The sequence below is a fragment of the Piliocolobus tephrosceles genome, chromosome 6, assembly GCF_002776525.5.
Source record: "Piliocolobus tephrosceles isolate RC106 chromosome 6, ASM277652v3, whole genome shotgun sequence".
In the NCBI taxonomy this organism is placed as follows: Eukaryota; Metazoa; Chordata; class Mammalia; order Primates; family Cercopithecidae; genus Piliocolobus; species Piliocolobus tephrosceles.
This window is the reverse complement of record NC_045439.1, coordinates 98,297,164-98,314,354: the sequence shown is the minus strand read 5'-3', so window position 1 is coordinate 98,314,354 and position 17,191 is coordinate 98,297,164. Positions and strand designations below refer to the sequence as shown.

General features: G+C 43.0%; 1 protein-coding gene across 6 annotated transcripts in view; it reads left to right on the top strand.

Moving 5' to 3' along the window:
- Positions 1 to 17,191, top strand: part of NTRK3 (neurotrophic receptor tyrosine kinase 3) — a 390,942-nt gene that overhangs the window by 359,019 nt on the left and 14,732 nt on the right. Inside the window, exon 18 of one of the 6 annotated variants that reach the window (XM_026448336.1) lies at positions 664 to 738. The exons of the other annotated variants lie outside the window; for them this stretch is intronic. Coding sequence (XP_026304121.1) covers positions 664 to 738 — 75 coding nt within the window. The remainder of the gene's footprint in view (positions 1 to 663; positions 739 to 17,191) is intronic. 6 annotated transcript variants of the gene reach the window in all.

Below are 17,191 nucleotides of genomic sequence, written 5' to 3'. Positions count from 1 at the left end.
GTGGTGATGGAGAACACAAATGCTAACTCCATGGACAGCAAGGAGGAGGAGGGCTGAGGCTCCACGCTGGTGACATTCAGTGAGCTAACCTTTCCAAATCAGGAAGGAAAGGAGAGGGAATCTGGGTAGCCATAAAAGCAGTGGTGAATTCAGGGATTTTCTGTGGGACACACTAAGAAAAATAATTCTCTCAGAAGCTTTGGAGAAAGTGCTGTTTCTTTGACCTAACGGGTTGAAGATTCTAGATAGAACCCACTTCCTCTCCAAGCAGTAGGTTGGCTGGGAGGCTCCTGTTGGGAGTAGAACCAAGCCCGTGGAGGGAAGCCCATTGTGTCTTGGTGTCCCACAGAGGAAGACAGCTGGGTGTCACGTGCTGGGAGTGGCATTATGATGTGCTGGCTGAGCCCCGAGTGTATTGCATTTCTGGGCCGACTCCAGAGTGAGGGTCTTGAAGGTGGGTTGCTGCGGTCTTCCGCTGTCCTCCCTAATGATGCAGGACAAATGTTTGAGGCCGTGCCCAGGAGAGACACGCCATTCAGTTAAAGATCCCCCTGCTTTCCTAATCCTCCCTCCTTTCATCCTCCCATGCTTCCTTCCTCTCCCTTCATCCCTTTTCTTGTCTCTCCCCCTCCACCCCCGCTCTCTCCCCTCATTCACTGTCAGGAAGGGCCATGCCAGAAGGGCCTGTTCAGCGTGGCGTGGCAGCAGCAGAGGCTAGCAGCAACGGCAGCTTCCACAGTGAGTCTGGATTTGATTTCTGGGACCAGGGGGCTGGGCAAGGCAGTCCACACACAGACTGACAGCTTGCAGGCTTTGGAGAGGCACTTCCATGGGCTGGGGCCTGCTTCCAACCTCTCTTTCCTTGCCTCCCACTGTGGGGCATCATTTAACTTCCATGGAAGTTTCCTGCCAAAGCCATTGATGTGCTTGGGATGTCTCATGGGGAGACAGCATGGTTGGGGGTGGCGGGCCATAATCTGCTAAAATTGGATGCACAGCCGGGAGAGCCGCCGGAATTGACATGGCTGCCAGGGCTTCTGTCCAGACCTGTGCGTGTGGTGGAGGCTGGAGGCTCTGCATGGACGATGGTTTGGCTGCTTTTTTGCATTTCAGGAGGTGTGACCTTGAGTTTTGAGTATACTTTGGGTGCTTACACTCCATAGGAGACTCCTTATAAGGACATAAGAATGCTCTAAGTGCACAGACTAGAGGGTCTAAGAACTGGAGGTCTCCCCGTTGACCTCAGATGAAGCGTGGTCTAACAGACTTGATGCTCAGGATGGTCATTACAGATCCTCCATGACTGAGTCAGATCCCCCAGTGCTTGCAGGGAGGCTTTTGCCCTCCCCATTTTAATTTCTATGGTAATTTCTGGCAGGGAGATGGACATACTGCAGAGTCAGTCGAAGTTCCATCTGTCTTGCCTTGATCGTCAGACTGCATTGGATGGTTTCCTTCCACTTTTTGCTTGGGGGCTCTTTTCTTCTATTTGGGAAATGGTTCACTTGGGAAAACAAAACCACAGAATTCACCTACTCAGCCTTAAAGATCCAGCCCAGACTAAGAAGATACAAGTCCTTCTTGCCATCTTGAGAGGCTTTCCACAGGCCAGAGGCTGCTTCCAAACACTGACAGGGCGTGCAGTAGTTAAGTGAGTTCTGAAGTGAGAAGCTTCTGATTTCTAATATACAGTATTATCCTGATACTGCAGTCTTATGGGCAGGTGCATGGGAAGGAAGGCTTTTACAATTTCATTCATTTCTCTCATAATTTGGTTAGGGAGGTAAATTAAGCATAGCCTCCCAGGTTCTCTCAGGATCAGTTTTATAGGTTTCTCTTCTTGACACTGCTCCTAATAACAGCATGAAAGTTTAAGATTTTCAGTACTAACAACTGTGTATAGCTAGGGTATATCAGAGCAAACATGCTTGGCAGCCTTATGATAATTTTGCAAGCAGAACCATTATAGAAGATTAATCAATCTCTTATGCTGTTAGAATATTTAAGTATTTCAGTCACATCAGGTTCAAACTCTTGGTTTTAGGAACTGACAGGTTGTATTAAAATATCAAATCTGTCAAATTTATTAATTAATTTCAACAAACATTTAATATTAATCTACTGTGTGTGTTTGATTGACTAAAGTTAGACCCTTCTGAGAATGAAAAGGGAAGCTATTATTAATTAAATAGGAGCTACAGGTATACATTTAGACCTTTCTTGGTAAATTGGGGCATACAGTCATTTTATCCATGTATGCTGAGTTATTGTTGATGCCAGCGATACAACTATGAATAAAATAAACAAAAATCACTGCTCTTACTGAGGGAGTTAAAAAAAGATAAAGTCTATTGTAAATTTAAGAGTGATAGGTTCTTAAAAGAGAAGTAAAGCAGAGAGGGGAAAAAGAAGTACTTGGTGGTAGTAATAGTAGTGGTGTTGGTGGTGGTAGTTAGTGTTGTGTGTGTGTGCAGTTTAGGTAGGGATGTCAAAGCAATTGCATTGCTTAAAGAATACAATATATTTTAGCTTATTTAGTTTCTCCAAGGAGGGCTTTCATGGCTCAGCTAAACCTTACTGCATGGATGAAATCATATCTGAAAATTCTGAGTCCAGATAAAGAAATACTCACAAACTTCATAATGACAAAAAGCAAAGAAAGAAAACCAGGGGGGGTGTGGCATTGGACGGATACCTTGTCTGCTTGATGGTCAGCACAGGTTTCATCTCCCTCTGGCATCACTGAGACGGCATCAGTGGCTGTGGATTCATCTATTTGGGGAGCATCTTTGTAGAAAGTCCCTTAATCTCTGACTTGTGCGGGCCATTCAGAGCATCTTAGGGCCCTTCCTTCTCCCATCTGTCTTTCTGTGGGGTAATGGGAGGGCAGTTTACATCTGCTGAATACCTGCTCTAGCCAGGCACTTTGATAGGGGCTTCGAGTAAATTAATTTGTTTAATTTATGCTGTTCTCATGAAGACATTATTATAGTTCCACTTTGGGGATAAGAACACTGATGTTTAAGCTCAGAAGTAGAAAATAGTGGAGCTAGGATCTAAATCCAGGTTGAATTATGTCTGAAATTCTGCCTTTATCAGCCTCAGCATCTTTCCACAGATACCAGTTGACAGGAAGTGGAAGTAAGAAAAGGACTCACTGTGTGACGTGAATGTCCCTTGTGTAGGCTGATTTGCATGGCTGGATCAGGAACAGTAGATGTGTTGGGGTGGTTGTCCATGTCTTTGCTGATTGCGCATGAAGGCACAGCAACTACTGCTGCTTTTTTGTGTGTTGTCACTGGAAATGGGGATGGGCATGGAAAATTTTGGGGACATGAGAGTAAATCTTCCTGTGTGGCTTCTCTCCTCAGCTGAGAGGAGGCTTAACTTTAGTGAGTCAGGGTTCCTGGAGCTCACGCACGTTGGAAGGAGGGACCATGCATGGTGTCTGTGTATAGAAAATAGAGGTGGGGAGAATGCATGCAGAGTGCTGAGACTGAACAAAGGTTTTTCGACAGGGGTTTGGGCGAAGAGTTGAGTTTGAAGATAATCCTAAATTTCCTGTCTACCTTTGTGAATGGAACCCACAGACTGACCTCATCCGGTCTTAGGATGCTATTAGCAAGAAACAGGATGTCTCTGGACCACATCTCAGATATGATGGTTATATTTAACCTCAATATCACTGTGTAACATTGCATTTATTTGTGGTATACTTTCATATATTTCCCAGAAAAAAAAATAAGTAGCGTGTTGTTTTATGCATAATATGGTAACCTCCTGATAAGGTTGTGTCAAGTAAATCACCATTTAGATGCACAAGAGAGACCTGTTACAACAAAGAATTATTTTGGGATGCCCATAACCCTCTCCAGTTTTCCTTTTGTGATAAAGGAGACAATTTCTACCTGCGATGCTGTACTTTCCTTGGAGTTTTAGAGCATATTTATCCCAGGGTCTCAATGCATGTCAAGGCAATGTCTCTTAGTTTCACAACATGTGTCATATGGGTAGAGAGAGGCCATTACTCTTGTCATTTGGCAAGGATTTTCTTTTTCATTACATTATTCCCATCACAGAAATATACTCCAAGCACTGGAATGTCCCTCGCTGTGGTCTTCTAACTATTGGGTGGGGTTACCTCGTCACGTTTTGGTTCTTTACCACTTAGGAACCCTTGTCTAGTTTCCCCCGTCATTTTGATACTTGAGGGCTGAGGAGGAAAGCATCATTCATCTTCCTCCGTAGGATACTCCACTTTCACTTATTTGAGTTCTCCCTCTGGTAAAAACAAATAAGCAAGCAAATTAGCTTTTCTTCTAAAATGTTAACTCATCTCAACACAGTTGGCTTCTCTCTTCTTCATCTGTGTGCTCTGTGGAGTTCCAGCTGGGAATCAGGGTAAAGATGAGAAGCGCCTGGTTGTATTTCAAACTGACAAGGATAGTCATTCTTTTTCTGGTTACATATGGGCTGTCCTGCCACTCACACATACAAGATATGTCTTAATTCCAGAAGGGCTTAGTTGAAGCTTAGAAGAATAATACCCATGCCTTAGACACAAGTCTGCAAGGGCACCTGGTCATGAGTGTGCCTCGATCTGGGAATCTGCTTAGAGACTTGGTCGTAGATGCATCCTTTACAGCAGCATGCTGGGATTTCAGGGGTGAGATGAACCTAAGAAAAAAGATACCAAGAGATCCCAGAGGCCCATATAAAAAGGCTTATTGTGGCTGGGCGCGGTGGCTCATGCCTGTAATCCCAGCACTTTGGGAGGCTGAGGCAGATGGATCATGAGGTCAGGAGATCAAGACCATCTTGTTCAACATGGTGAAACCCTGTCTCTACTAAAATACAAAAAAAAAAAAAAAAAAAGAAAGAAATTAGCCAGGCGTGGTGGCATGTGCCTGTAATCCCAGCTACTTGGGAGGTTGAGGCAGGAGAATCACTTGAACCCCAGAGGCAGAGGTTGCAGCGAGCTGAGATGGTGCCACTGCACTCCAGCCTGGTGTCTCAAAAAAAAAAAAAAAAAAAAAAAAGCTTATTGTAGATTCATTCTAGCTGGGCATGTCTTGGTCATAGGTCCTTTAAAGCAGCATGCTGGCATGCTGGGATATCTCCTCATCCAAACAAAGTTGGTATTTCTAAGGAACCTAAGGACAGATACCTGTTTATTTCCATGTCCAGGGTACACAAGGAGAGCATAAGACAAGCTTTTTTCACCTCCCTTGGCATGTGAGTGTTTTCCAGCCATCACTGAGGTTGTGAAGAGGGTCTGGTTGCAGTGAAGATAGCTATAAGCTAGAGAGTATTCTGAAACCCACTAGGGCTTTCCCAAAGTCAAACACCAATGTAGTTTAACAGTTTTGAAATTGTGGAATATGGTTCCCCCCCTTTTCTTTGCTATCCCAAATCTTGTGATCCAAAATCATTAAGACTGGCCTTTTGGGGAAAACTAATACAGTCCCCTGTGTAAGATGCCTGTGAATGTGTATGGTATCACATGTCCCCATTAGTTCAGGGAGTTTGGTTGTCTGTTCTTAGTCCCAGTCCTCTGGGTTCTTAACTGGAGATTTATCCAGAGATAAGAAATCTGCCCATTAAATAGTAGCTAATCTTTGAACTCTCAGTTGCCATAGCATTTTGCTTTCTGATGATCTGAAGAAATATAGTGTCTCAAAGCAGAGCAAGCCCCTAGAACAGGATGATAAGAGGTGCCTGGAATGGAGTGGGGCTCAGGTCTTCAAGGGAAGGGGTTGTGGGAGCTAAAGGGAAGATGATGGAGGAGGGGAGGGAATCTTTCTGGTTGTGCCAACCAGGACCACTCACTGAGAATGTTATCCTAGTCTCATGATGGGACTTCTTGGTGTGCATCTTATCTTCAAAGTTGGTCAAGTCCCTTTGCTTCCGCAATTCTTTTGGGACAAATGACTCATGAGAAATTCATATGACTACGAGAATTGTGACACCGCCTCCTGTCTGGCGATGATGTGGGTTCTGCTATTTCTGGGCTGGTGCCCACCTCTCTTGAGCCTTAGCTAGTTCCTCTGATTAGTGCTGCCTCCTCTCTTCCTGCCACTTGTGGCTAGCCCTAATGGAAAGTAGATGTCTGAGGCAGCCTCCAGGCAGATGCATCCGGCTGAAGAATCCTGGCACCGGGGCAAATGCAGCCCTCCAAGGAAAGCTTTTAGTTCAGACACCAGTCTCAGAGCCCACATTGTGAACTGTGTCCTGTCAGGCTTTATGGCCAGTGAAGCTCTGGCATGTGGGTGCAGGCATGCAGGGTGGGGAAGGAGCAAGAGAGAGTCAGGGTGAAAGGAGGCTTATTGTAGTTTCATCCTAGCTGGGCATGTCAGTTTTTACATGGGCCTCTGGGATCTCTCCGAATCTTTTCTCTTTGGTTCATTTCTAGAAATAGACATTTTATTTCTAGAAATAGAAACTAACTTGAGACTCGAATTTCCTAGTGTTTTCTCAGGATTTTTTCAGCTGTGACAGAAAACTCTCTACCTTTAGCAAGAAGGCAATGTACTGTCTTTATAATAAAATTTTTGTTTTCCAGGTTTAGGAATTATTTCTAGTGTTGGCTTCATTCTAAGACCTAAGTAACGTCACCATGTAGAGCCTGTTGCTTCTTCTCTCCCTTCTTCCTTCTAATCTCTACTCTGACTTCTTTCTATAATTTCATCATCATTCTCTGCTTCTCTCTTTGTGGGCCCAAGACCATGATCTTAGAGAAAGAGATGTTAATGGGAAAGATTTCCAAACAATCAAGGCTAATGAATTTTGAAAATTATGATGATAAATGCTGCTGCAGTTGAACAGATTATCTGGGACCTAGATGTTCAGTAATGAAGACTTGTCCTCATCAGGGAGGCCTTGCCATCCAGAGCCCAGCTGACGAGGTGAGAAATTATCAGTGCCATTTTTACAAGAGTGAGACTGGACATTATGCAGAGAAAAGCTGCAAGAGAAAGACACAGGAAGCAAAGTCCATGACTGGTACTTTTTTCTAATCTGTCTATGGAGAAACAGATATTTTCTGATGTCATCTTTATGAGCGCTCTCTGGGCTGGTGTAGGTTCCCATCTTACTTCATTGAATCTGCTGATTTAGATATTTCTGAATGAACATTCCCCTTCAGCTTTTCTGAGTGTTTTATTAGTGTTTTATATAAATCAAATTCATAGGATTTTTATCACATTATCCAAAATCTGCCACCCTAAACCATCAATTTACATGCCTTAAAACATTTTTACTAATGAGTCTTTTTTCAATTTAGAATGTATAAGAACTTTAACTTGATGGTGAATAAGAGCATTGGTTTTGGAATCAGAATAATTTGGGTATAAGACTTGGATCTTTCCGTCTCAAGCATTTTTGAATAAGATGCTTAACCTCTTCCTCTCCTTTTCCCTTCTTCTCTCCCTCTCTCCCTCCTCTGCACTTTCCTCCTTCCTTTCTTCCTTTCTCAATACAATGCTGGTGACAATAGCAGTTTTCAGAGCCAATGCGTTTTCGGATAATCGAGTAAGCAGTGCATTTTAATTCATTTAGCATATATCCTAGCACAGTATAAACATGCAATAAGTTGCTGTTCTGTATCCCTGTTCCCTGGGACAAGAACTTAGCCCAACTTGACTCCCAAACTTGGAATGCTGAAAGCATCTCTTTCTACCTCTGTTATGGTAGAGACCAGAGCTTCAGATAAATTAAGATGAGGGCTCTACCCTTGGGGATTACCTACCCCAGCACTCAGCCTGGCTTGACCTTTTGGGGACCCACTGAGTGACCCTGAGAAATATACTTCATCCCAGTTTCATTAGCCTAAAAACAAGAAGTCCACTTGCTCAAATTCCCTTCTATATTTTTTGGAAACAGGAATGTGTGTAACAGAGGAGGAATGGCTTTGAATAACAACTCTCCAACTGTGATTTCTGGCTTCACATTTAAGACTTTCTTGTAGGTTCATCCTCAGAGCAGTCCTCTCCTGCCTTTTGACCTTGAAGGAGAAGCCAAGAGGCAGGGCTTATTTATAAAGAGAGATGGAGCAGCCCACAGCTGCAGGCCTCAGATTATGGCCTGGAATGCCAGATGCTGCATGGAGGTATAGCTCCTCCATCACTTTCATCTGAACCTGCCCTTGGCTTACACCCTTCACTGCCGAGAGGCACCCTGGGACTCAGTTGTAGAGTAGCAGGCTGTGTGGAACGAAGTGGACCCTAGAGCTCTAACCTTCTTACAGGGCCAGGAGAGGCATCCAAAGGTTATCCAGTCTCCACTTGACCAAATCATCCCATTTTGGAACTGGATGATACATAAAGGTCAACTAGTTGAACTCTTTCCCTCACCCTACCAATTATGCAGATGAGAACACAGGAGGCCAGGGGTGAGCCAGGAGGTATGATGCAAACTAAGACAGGGTCCTGGAGCTCCTGAATTCTGGCCTATGCTCTCCTTCACTGTCTACAGCAGACACACACACACACACACACACACACACCCTCTGTAAAGTCAGGCTGCTGAAGCTGCAGATGTTAGGAAGGGCCTTGAGTTGAGCTTTCGTTCAGTGTTCTTGATGTCCTGATTCAGATGAGAAAATTATGTTTTCAACAATCTCATGCAATTTTTGAGCAGACAGGAATCTTAGCAAAACTCTGGTCTGACTATGTCATTATTCCAAGTATGAACATTAAGACCAAAAGAAAGCATGGGCTGCCAGGGCCACAGGATGGCACACTGGTAGAACTGGGACAAGAACCCAGATGATCTGAGTCTCAATCCAGTGCTCTTTTCACTCCGATTCCTGGCTTCTCTTGGTGCCGGACCTTCCCTCTGGCTGCCTCCATCCCAGGATGCTAGAGACACCTCTAGGCCTTGCCAGGGCTGTGTGGCTGGGTTAATCGATACCCCTTTCCTGGCATTTCTCAGGGGATGGCCCAACTAGAAACCTGTGGTGCTTAAAAAGAGTGGTGGTTGATGAATCACCTTGCAGTGTTGATGAATCACCTTGCAGTTCCCAGAGTGCTTTGACTGCTGTTACCACCCAACCTCAGACTTCCTTGAGAATTTAACCCTGTTATTTTTTCCAAGTTGAATCCCCACTTTTAAATGAAGATAAAGGACTTCATCCACTGTTTCATGTCTGTGGTCCTGCAAGTGATCTGTGAGCTCTCTCCTCTCAGGCACCAAGCATCCTTCCTTTAGAATTAAAGGATCTTTTTCATGACTCAAAGAAAAATCCCATTTTCCATTGGATGAAGACTGCATTCAACTCCCAAGAAAGCTTTAGGTGTGTGAGAAGGCTAATTGTGTCCACCTTCTTGCGCATATCAAAGCTCCTCCAGCAGCCAGTCAGTGGATGGATGAGAAATTCAGCTCCAGCTCAGAGAAGCTAGATAAGGCAGCCTGTAGCCTACGAAGGACTTGTGTATTCTTTATGTCATCTCCCATGATGTGCATCCGACTTCCCTTTGCCTGGGGATGTGGCCATCAGTAATAGGTTTCTGCTGTGCTATGTATTGTTTACTGAAGAAATTAAAATATGCAGTGTTTTGGTCTCCCTTTTTGGGCTTCCTCTACAGCTACTTCTGGCATTTTCTGTTGGCAGTTAATAAAACAAAAGGGGGGCCCAAAGGGTCGGGTCTCCCTCCAACTAGAATGGTTAATTTGGAGTGGTTTGGAAGTAGAAGATTTTACCTCTAGGTAAAGCTGCGCCTTTCTGGCTGATCTGTCCAACCTGCAATATGTGCCCCGACAGACGGAGTTCAAATGCTTCATGAAGGGCACAGGGGATTAAGGGCATAGAAATTGAGGGGGTGGGGGGAAGAGAAAGTAGGGGTGGGTCTCCATTTGCTTATTGTAGCAGCACAAACAAGCAAAGACTTATCTTTCTTCAAGACAGCCTTACGTTGAAAGAGCTACAGTCCGAGACACTTGAAAATTACTCCCTAATCCAGCCTAAATCTGTATCATCCCTTACCACTAATTATGCACACATACAAGTTCCAAATCAATCCCTTATCTTATTTAAATCCTGCACCCAGAGAATACCTCTTGCAAATATTTATAAGATATTTATACAACACTACTAACACCATTACAACTCTTATTCATCCCAATGACTGGGCTGGCACTTGGTAAGCCCCAATATATGTTAGTAAGTAACAGTTGCAATTAGAGTTGTAATGGTGTTAGTAATATTGTTTGCTAATAAATATTTGCAAGAACCATGCTCTGGGTCCAGGATTTATAAAAGATAAGGGATTGGATTGGGAATTTCTATGTGTGTCAGCCTCCTGAGTAGCTGGGACTACAGGTGTGTGCCACCATGCCCAGCTAATTTTTGTATTTTTTTTTTTAAGTAGAGACAGAGTTTCACTGCGTTGGCCATGCTGGTCTTGAACTCCTGACCTCAAGTGATTCACCCGCCTCAGCCTCCTGAAGTGCTGGGATTACCCGGCCTAGAATCCCTGATTCAAGGATCCAATGCCATTTTCTTAAAGCTGGTGGGATATTCAATCAATAAGAGATATTATTAATGTCGCTTAAAGGATAACTCAGTGAGCCCATTCCTAGCTAAGTTTGCCTTTTGTGGAAAAAAGAAAAAAGAAGCTTCATGCACAGAATATGCAGTCACTGAGCCTAGTCCACGGTAGAAAATGGCACTTTATAACCAGCCCAGCCTTGTCTTCAAAAGTCACTTCAGCTGCTCTTCCTGAGTATCTAGGCCCCTCTTTTGTAAACAGCCTGAATCCAAGGATCCAGACCGTCAGTCACACAGATCTGGCAGCTCCTTTAAACTGCTTCCAGCACTTAGGTGGAACTGTCTTGAACCTGCAAAACCCACAAAAAGAAAGACTTGGTGTGCGGGAATAGATTAACTTCTATCTTTGGCTCTACCATGCTGACTGGCTGGCATATCATCCCTGAAGTGGTTTCTCATCCATACATTTGAGATTATTGTCTCATTGTAAGGGTAATTGGGCAGAACGTCTAAGTCCTTAGAAAAAACGGGAAGTGCTGTGTAACATACATGATCATAATCATTGAGAAATTAGCATCTTTCAAGAAAGATTTAGATTCAAAGTATTATGTATGTGCAGGTGTATTGAAGCCTTACCATGCCTCTGTTTCACTTACTATCTCATTTAAGTTTCTGTACATGTTCTGAGTGTGTTGTTATTCCCATTTTTATGCACAAGGAAGTCAAGTCTTCCGGAGGTTAAATAAATTCTCCATGATTGCTTAGCTAGCAAATAGCATTGGCTGAGTTATACATCATTCCCTTTATTCTTTTAGATCCTCTATTTCCTTATCTTATATACACGTTTCTGATATTTTATAATTTTTACATATTTTTGGCCTCTAACTAGTTAGCAAAGTCAATCTTATTTGAAAGAAATTATCTTATTTTGGCTCAATAAGTCTGAATCTAAACTAGAACCTAACTCTCAGTACCTGAGCTATGCAGGGTCAGATTTTTCAAAATCTAGGATCATTAAAAGAATGTATTCTACCATTCTTTATTTATCAATATGATATTATAACCTGCGTTTGGGGGCTGAGTGGATCCCTTTGAATCCAGTGTGATCCATGGATCTGAACTTAGTTGAGCCCTCCAGCTTTGTTGAGTGACTTGAGCTCTTTTAACATCATCTTAAAGTTTGTTTCCACGACAAGATATTAGTGCAGCCAGGAGGCCCCAGTCTAGCCATTCACAGAAGGAAATAAGGGCCAAATTATTTTTTCATCTCACATCTTTGGAGTTGAAATGTCTGCTCTCTAAAAAAATACATTGCTTGGAGACAGTACAGGACAATGAGGTCTCAGAAAGAGTGCTAGAATTTAGGCAGGATGAAGAAAGAGGGAAACAAAATAAGTTATAAAAGGCATGTGTTCCTGGGGCTTCCCTCAGAACTTTGCTCCTGGCAGATGCAGCTCTAGGTAAGAGAACTGGGGAGAATCACAATGGGCCTATTGATCCTCTATGCTCACACTGCTAAACAGCTTGGCTCTCAACTCCTTGTATTTTTGGAAGACTCCAAGGGTTTTTCCTAATCCTGGGGCTAGAGGCTCAGACTGAGACAGCCGTTCCACTGAGATTCTGCTAAATGGATGCTGTTTGTGTAAACTGTCAGAAAGCCCTGCTCTGAGGGAGCAATACTATAATGATGTCTTTGTGAGTTTTCTCTGCATTTTGCCTCCAAAGATTCTCAAGCACCTACTAGACGCGGGGCTGAGATATTCAGTTTGTCTATAAGAAGCTAGATAATAGTCTGTCCTACTTTATTGGGAAGAGGAGAGGCAAAAAAAAGGCCAACAATTCTGACTTGATAAGTCAGAAGTCTGATGTCACTGTAGAAAAGTCATAATCTCTTGTATAAAGCTTGCATCTGTGGAGTTTCCACAACTGGGGCGAGGCCACAGATAGACATGTATTTGTGAGTGTGCACTCATGTATTATAGATCAGAAATCAAAAGGATATCCAAACTAATATATCCCTAAGGCATACACCCACACAAACTGGGGAGAGCACAGAGTTCTACCAGGTGACTCAAAGTCTATATATATCAGGGTAGAAAGAAAGAAAACTATAGAACTGTCGACGAATAGAGTCAAACTCTGTAAAATGTATAATTTTTTCCTTTTTATTTGGAGACGGAGTCTCACTCTGTCGCCAGGCTGGAGTGCAATGGTGCGATCTCGGCTCACTGCAACCTCTGCCTCTCAGGTTCAACTAATTCTCCTGCCTCAGTGTCCTGTGTAGTTGGGACTACAGGTGTGCACCACCATGCCCAGCTAATTTTTGTATTTTTAGTAGAGACAGGGTTTCACCACGTTGACCGGGATGATCTCAATGTCTTGACCTTGTGATCCGCCTGCCTCGCTCTCCCAAAGTGCTGGGATTACAGGCATGAGCCACCGCACCTGGCCTGTAAAATATTTTGAGATTTATTCTGAGTCAAATATGAGTGACCAAGGCCTTGGCCAGTGACTCAGCCCTCAGGAGGTCCTGAGAACATGTGCCCAACGTGGTCGGGGTACAGCTTGGTTTTATATATTTTTAGGGAGGCATGAGATATCAATCAAATACACTTTAGAAATATATTTGTTTGGTTCAGAAAGGCGGGACTAGTCAAAGTGGGGAGGAGGGGGTGGGTTCCAGACTATAGGTAAATTTAAACATTTTCTGGTTGACAATTGGTTGAATTTATCTGAAGATCTAGATCAATGGAAAGGAATGTTCAGGTTAAGATAAAGGATTGTGGAGACCAAGTTGTATTGTGCAGAGGAATCTCTCAGAAAGCAGACTTCAGAGAGAGAACAGGTTGTAAAATGTTTCTTATCAGACCTAAGGGGGTGCCTGGCTCTTAGTTGATTATCTCCCAGATCTGGAAAGAAAGGAAGGAAAACAAAGTGGGAAGGAGATTCTCCATATAATGTGGATTTTTCCCACAAGAGACTTTGCAGGGCCATTTCAAGGTATGGCAAGGAAACATATTTTGGGGTAAAACATTTTGAGTTTTTCCCGTGTTATGCCAAAGTCATATTGGAAAATAAGTCATGATATACAGGGTTAAATAAAACCCATCTGATGAGAATTTATGGTTTGTAGGGCATACTCCCCAGACCCCTTAGATAGGAATTTGGGCAAGATAAAAAATTCAGAACTTCATCCTCAGAACCAAAATGTAAACCTCATGAGACTCAATTTGTATATTTCTGATTTGTTTGCCTTTGTGTATGTATGCTATAGTCCAGTAATACATTTACATTAAAAACAATAACAAGAGTCTGTGGGACTTCAGTTCTGTTTCATTTACTATTAGTGACTTGAACAAGTCATTGCTTTTCTGGTCAAGATTTCTATGACTGCAAGTAGGCTGGGTGACTTCCAGCCCTGTGTGTTTATTAGCTACAGCTTTAGTGTTGAATCTCTCCTTTCAAGCCCTGGATTCTGAGAAACTTGGATTTGAGGAGCTGGACAAGGTACAGTTACAGGGTAGGGCTGCCCCCCACTCCCCGGAAGATACACCAGGAATCCAGATGACATCTGGAGAGAAAGTAGGCTGAACCACCAAAGAGATAGGCCTAATAAATGATCAGGTGGCTGAGAAGAGAGCCAAAGAACTGGTTCACAATACAGCGATCAGTATCCACAACTCAGAATAGTCTCATAGTTAGACAGTGAGGAGAGAGTAGAGCAGGGGGAGGAGGAGAAAAGGAACTAGGGGATGGTTTCTGAAGGGCAGGCTGCTATTTCTAAGGTTCTGGCAGCCTCTCGCATATGTGGAGAAGGAACTATTAAGAGAGACCAACAGCTGGAGAAGCGGGGCAGTGAGAAGGGTTCATCCCAGAAAGGAGGGCTATATCATTCTGATTAACTAGTTTAGAACAAAACCATTCTCTTTGCTGCTTGGAGACAGGACACATTAGAGGAAGACTTTGGGCCTTTCCTCCTCCATGTAGGCCATTTATTTCTGGAAATATCCAAGGGAAGTTTCACCAACCCCATACGATCAGGGAATGATCAGGGCAGGACTGACAGGCCCAGGTCTGTATCTATGACTGTACACACTATGCACATGCATTATCAAGCACACATGTCCATCTAAATCACCTGCCACAGTGTATGGATGTGTGTATGTATATTACATGCAGCTAACCCATTATATGCAGCCATGCATGTGAAATTCCCAAACTCTCTGGAACAAGAGTGCCGATGATTTTAAAAACTGTTATGGTGGCTGCTGGGACTGCTAGTGGGGTCATGTTCAGGGTGATTGCCAGCCGTAGCTGATGCCATCCTCAGACAGCCAAGCAAGGTGGAACAGGCCAAGGCCACTGGGGCGTATGGGAAACCAGATTTCCCAGGGAATGATGAAGGCATAGATTTAGCTTTTCATGTTTTCTTAATGCACATAACCACTTTTCTATGTGAACGGACATGCAATCAAGAAAGATTAAATTTTAATAAATAAAAATTAATGGCACTTACCATAAATGGCACCCTTTATGATAATCTCTTGATAGACCATTTATCATTAACATATGTTGCCAAAGTTTTATCACTCTTCAGAGTTGTCTCCTCCAAAGTAGATGAGTTGCTTTTTCATGTACTTCAAACATTTCTGACTCAGCCCATGCAGATTAGGGAATACAGAGGAAGCTTGAATCCCTCCATTGGTTCCAGAAATATTATGCCCTGTGAATCCACGCTTGCTCATCTTTGCTGGGTCTTGGTTTCTTTATCTGGAATATGGGTTACTTCGTGTCCTGTATACCTCATCAGAGTTGTGTGAGTGTTTTGAATCTCTTGGTGAGAAGCAGGCTTCTCTGTGTTTTTTGGAATCCACCAGCTGGCTCCTTCTGTAATTAGACACGGAAGCCTAAGAACCTTGTAGAACTTAGCTGTTTCTATTTAACCCAAAGCCGTGGGTTCCCTCTAACTGAAGAAAAGTTGCAGTCACTCAATGGAAATGAACAAGACAATTATCTTTTCAGGAAAGGCTGGCTTAGAAGACAAGGGACAGTTGTGGTTGGGTGAGTTGGGAGGCAGGAGATTCCCCAGAGTGGAACACTGCCATGCAGGGCATTCTGCCCCAAGTAGTACCTGGAGCCTGAGAATTTAAAGCCACTAGACTTTGAATACCTTCTGTACCACTTATTCCTGGCCCAGAGGAGTGGGGCAAAGTGTGAGCCCTAAGGACGTGAATGAAAGAGATGGGGCTTGGGAGTTTCCGCAAGGCATCCCAGGGCTGGAGGTGAAACTGCTGCTCTTGCTCCCCTCCTGTCCCATTTTCTCAGTATATAGAGCTGATGGCCTGAGGAGGGGTAGGATACAGCCTTGGGGAAAGGCAAGAGGAGGACTCTGAATTTTGCACCACTGGATGCTCAGTCTCTGTACCTGTGGTCTTGAAATGTTTATGCTCCTATAAGAATGTTGAAAAAAAAATATGTCCCTTGCACATCTTAAGTTGCCATCAAAAATCTTCAAAGTAATTTTAAATAGTTGCATTCAATGTCATTTCCAGAATATTGTCAATATTGACATTAAAAATACATCAATCCTTTAACACATCTGATGAACTTTAAGTACCAGAGCAATTTGGTACATCATCTATTAAACACATGAACAAGTTCTTAAACAGTCAGTTTTAAATGGCGCCTGTTCCTTGAATTTATATTTTCATTGCAGTTAGCCGACTGAATTTTATCTTTATATATTTTTATTCATAAAATCCTTTTATTGGCCACTCTAGCATAATTTACTGTGACAAAAATATGTATGAAGATTTGAGTTTAGTTTTTAATGGCCGATGATCATACATTTCTAGACATCATCTCCAGTTGTTTGAAAATAATTGAAAACTACCCAACTTACAAATGGATTTTTCCTCAGTCATTAGAGATTCATTTTCAACACCTGTACCAGTATTTTATACAGTTCCTTCCATTGTACTCTGTAGCATTTCAGTCCTGAGATTTAGAGTGGGTGAGAAGTTTGTTTTTCCTTTTGGAGAGGGGTGTGTGTGTGTGTGTGTGTGTTGGGGGTGGGGGCAAGTGGACAAGGGATTGATGGATCACAGGGGCTCTGCATTTAATTTTAGAAAAAATCCATGTGAGAGCTGTGCATCTGCAAAATCCCTCAAAACTATCCTTGCCTGAGTACATGCTGGAAAGACTTCATGTTCTGCATATTCTGATTTGAAACCACTTGTGTGAACACTGTACTGTATCTCTGCCTATTACATGGCATGGGAATTCTAGACCTCATCCCATGGGACAGTGGCTCTTGCTCTTCAGGGTGTGTAGGGGTAATCTGAGGTCTAGTAAAAAGTGCACTTCCTCATGGACAATAACAAAAAACTGGAAACAATTAAAGGGCCTATTAATAGGAGGTTGATGGAAGAAACTGTGGCATCTTGGAATAGCACAGTGGAATCCTCTACAGCTGTAAAAAGAATGAGTGAACTTCAGTGAAAAAAGCCAAGTATAGAACAGATATGATATGTTACATTTTATCTAAGATAGTGAAGAAGTGAATGTAAATCCATATTTGCTTATGTAAGAAATGATAGAAAGATAAACTAAAACCAAACAAAAATGATTATCTGTAGAAGGAAGAGAACAGGATGAGGAGAATGAGCAGAGGTGGCACAAAATTTTGCTTGAATGTACCTTGTT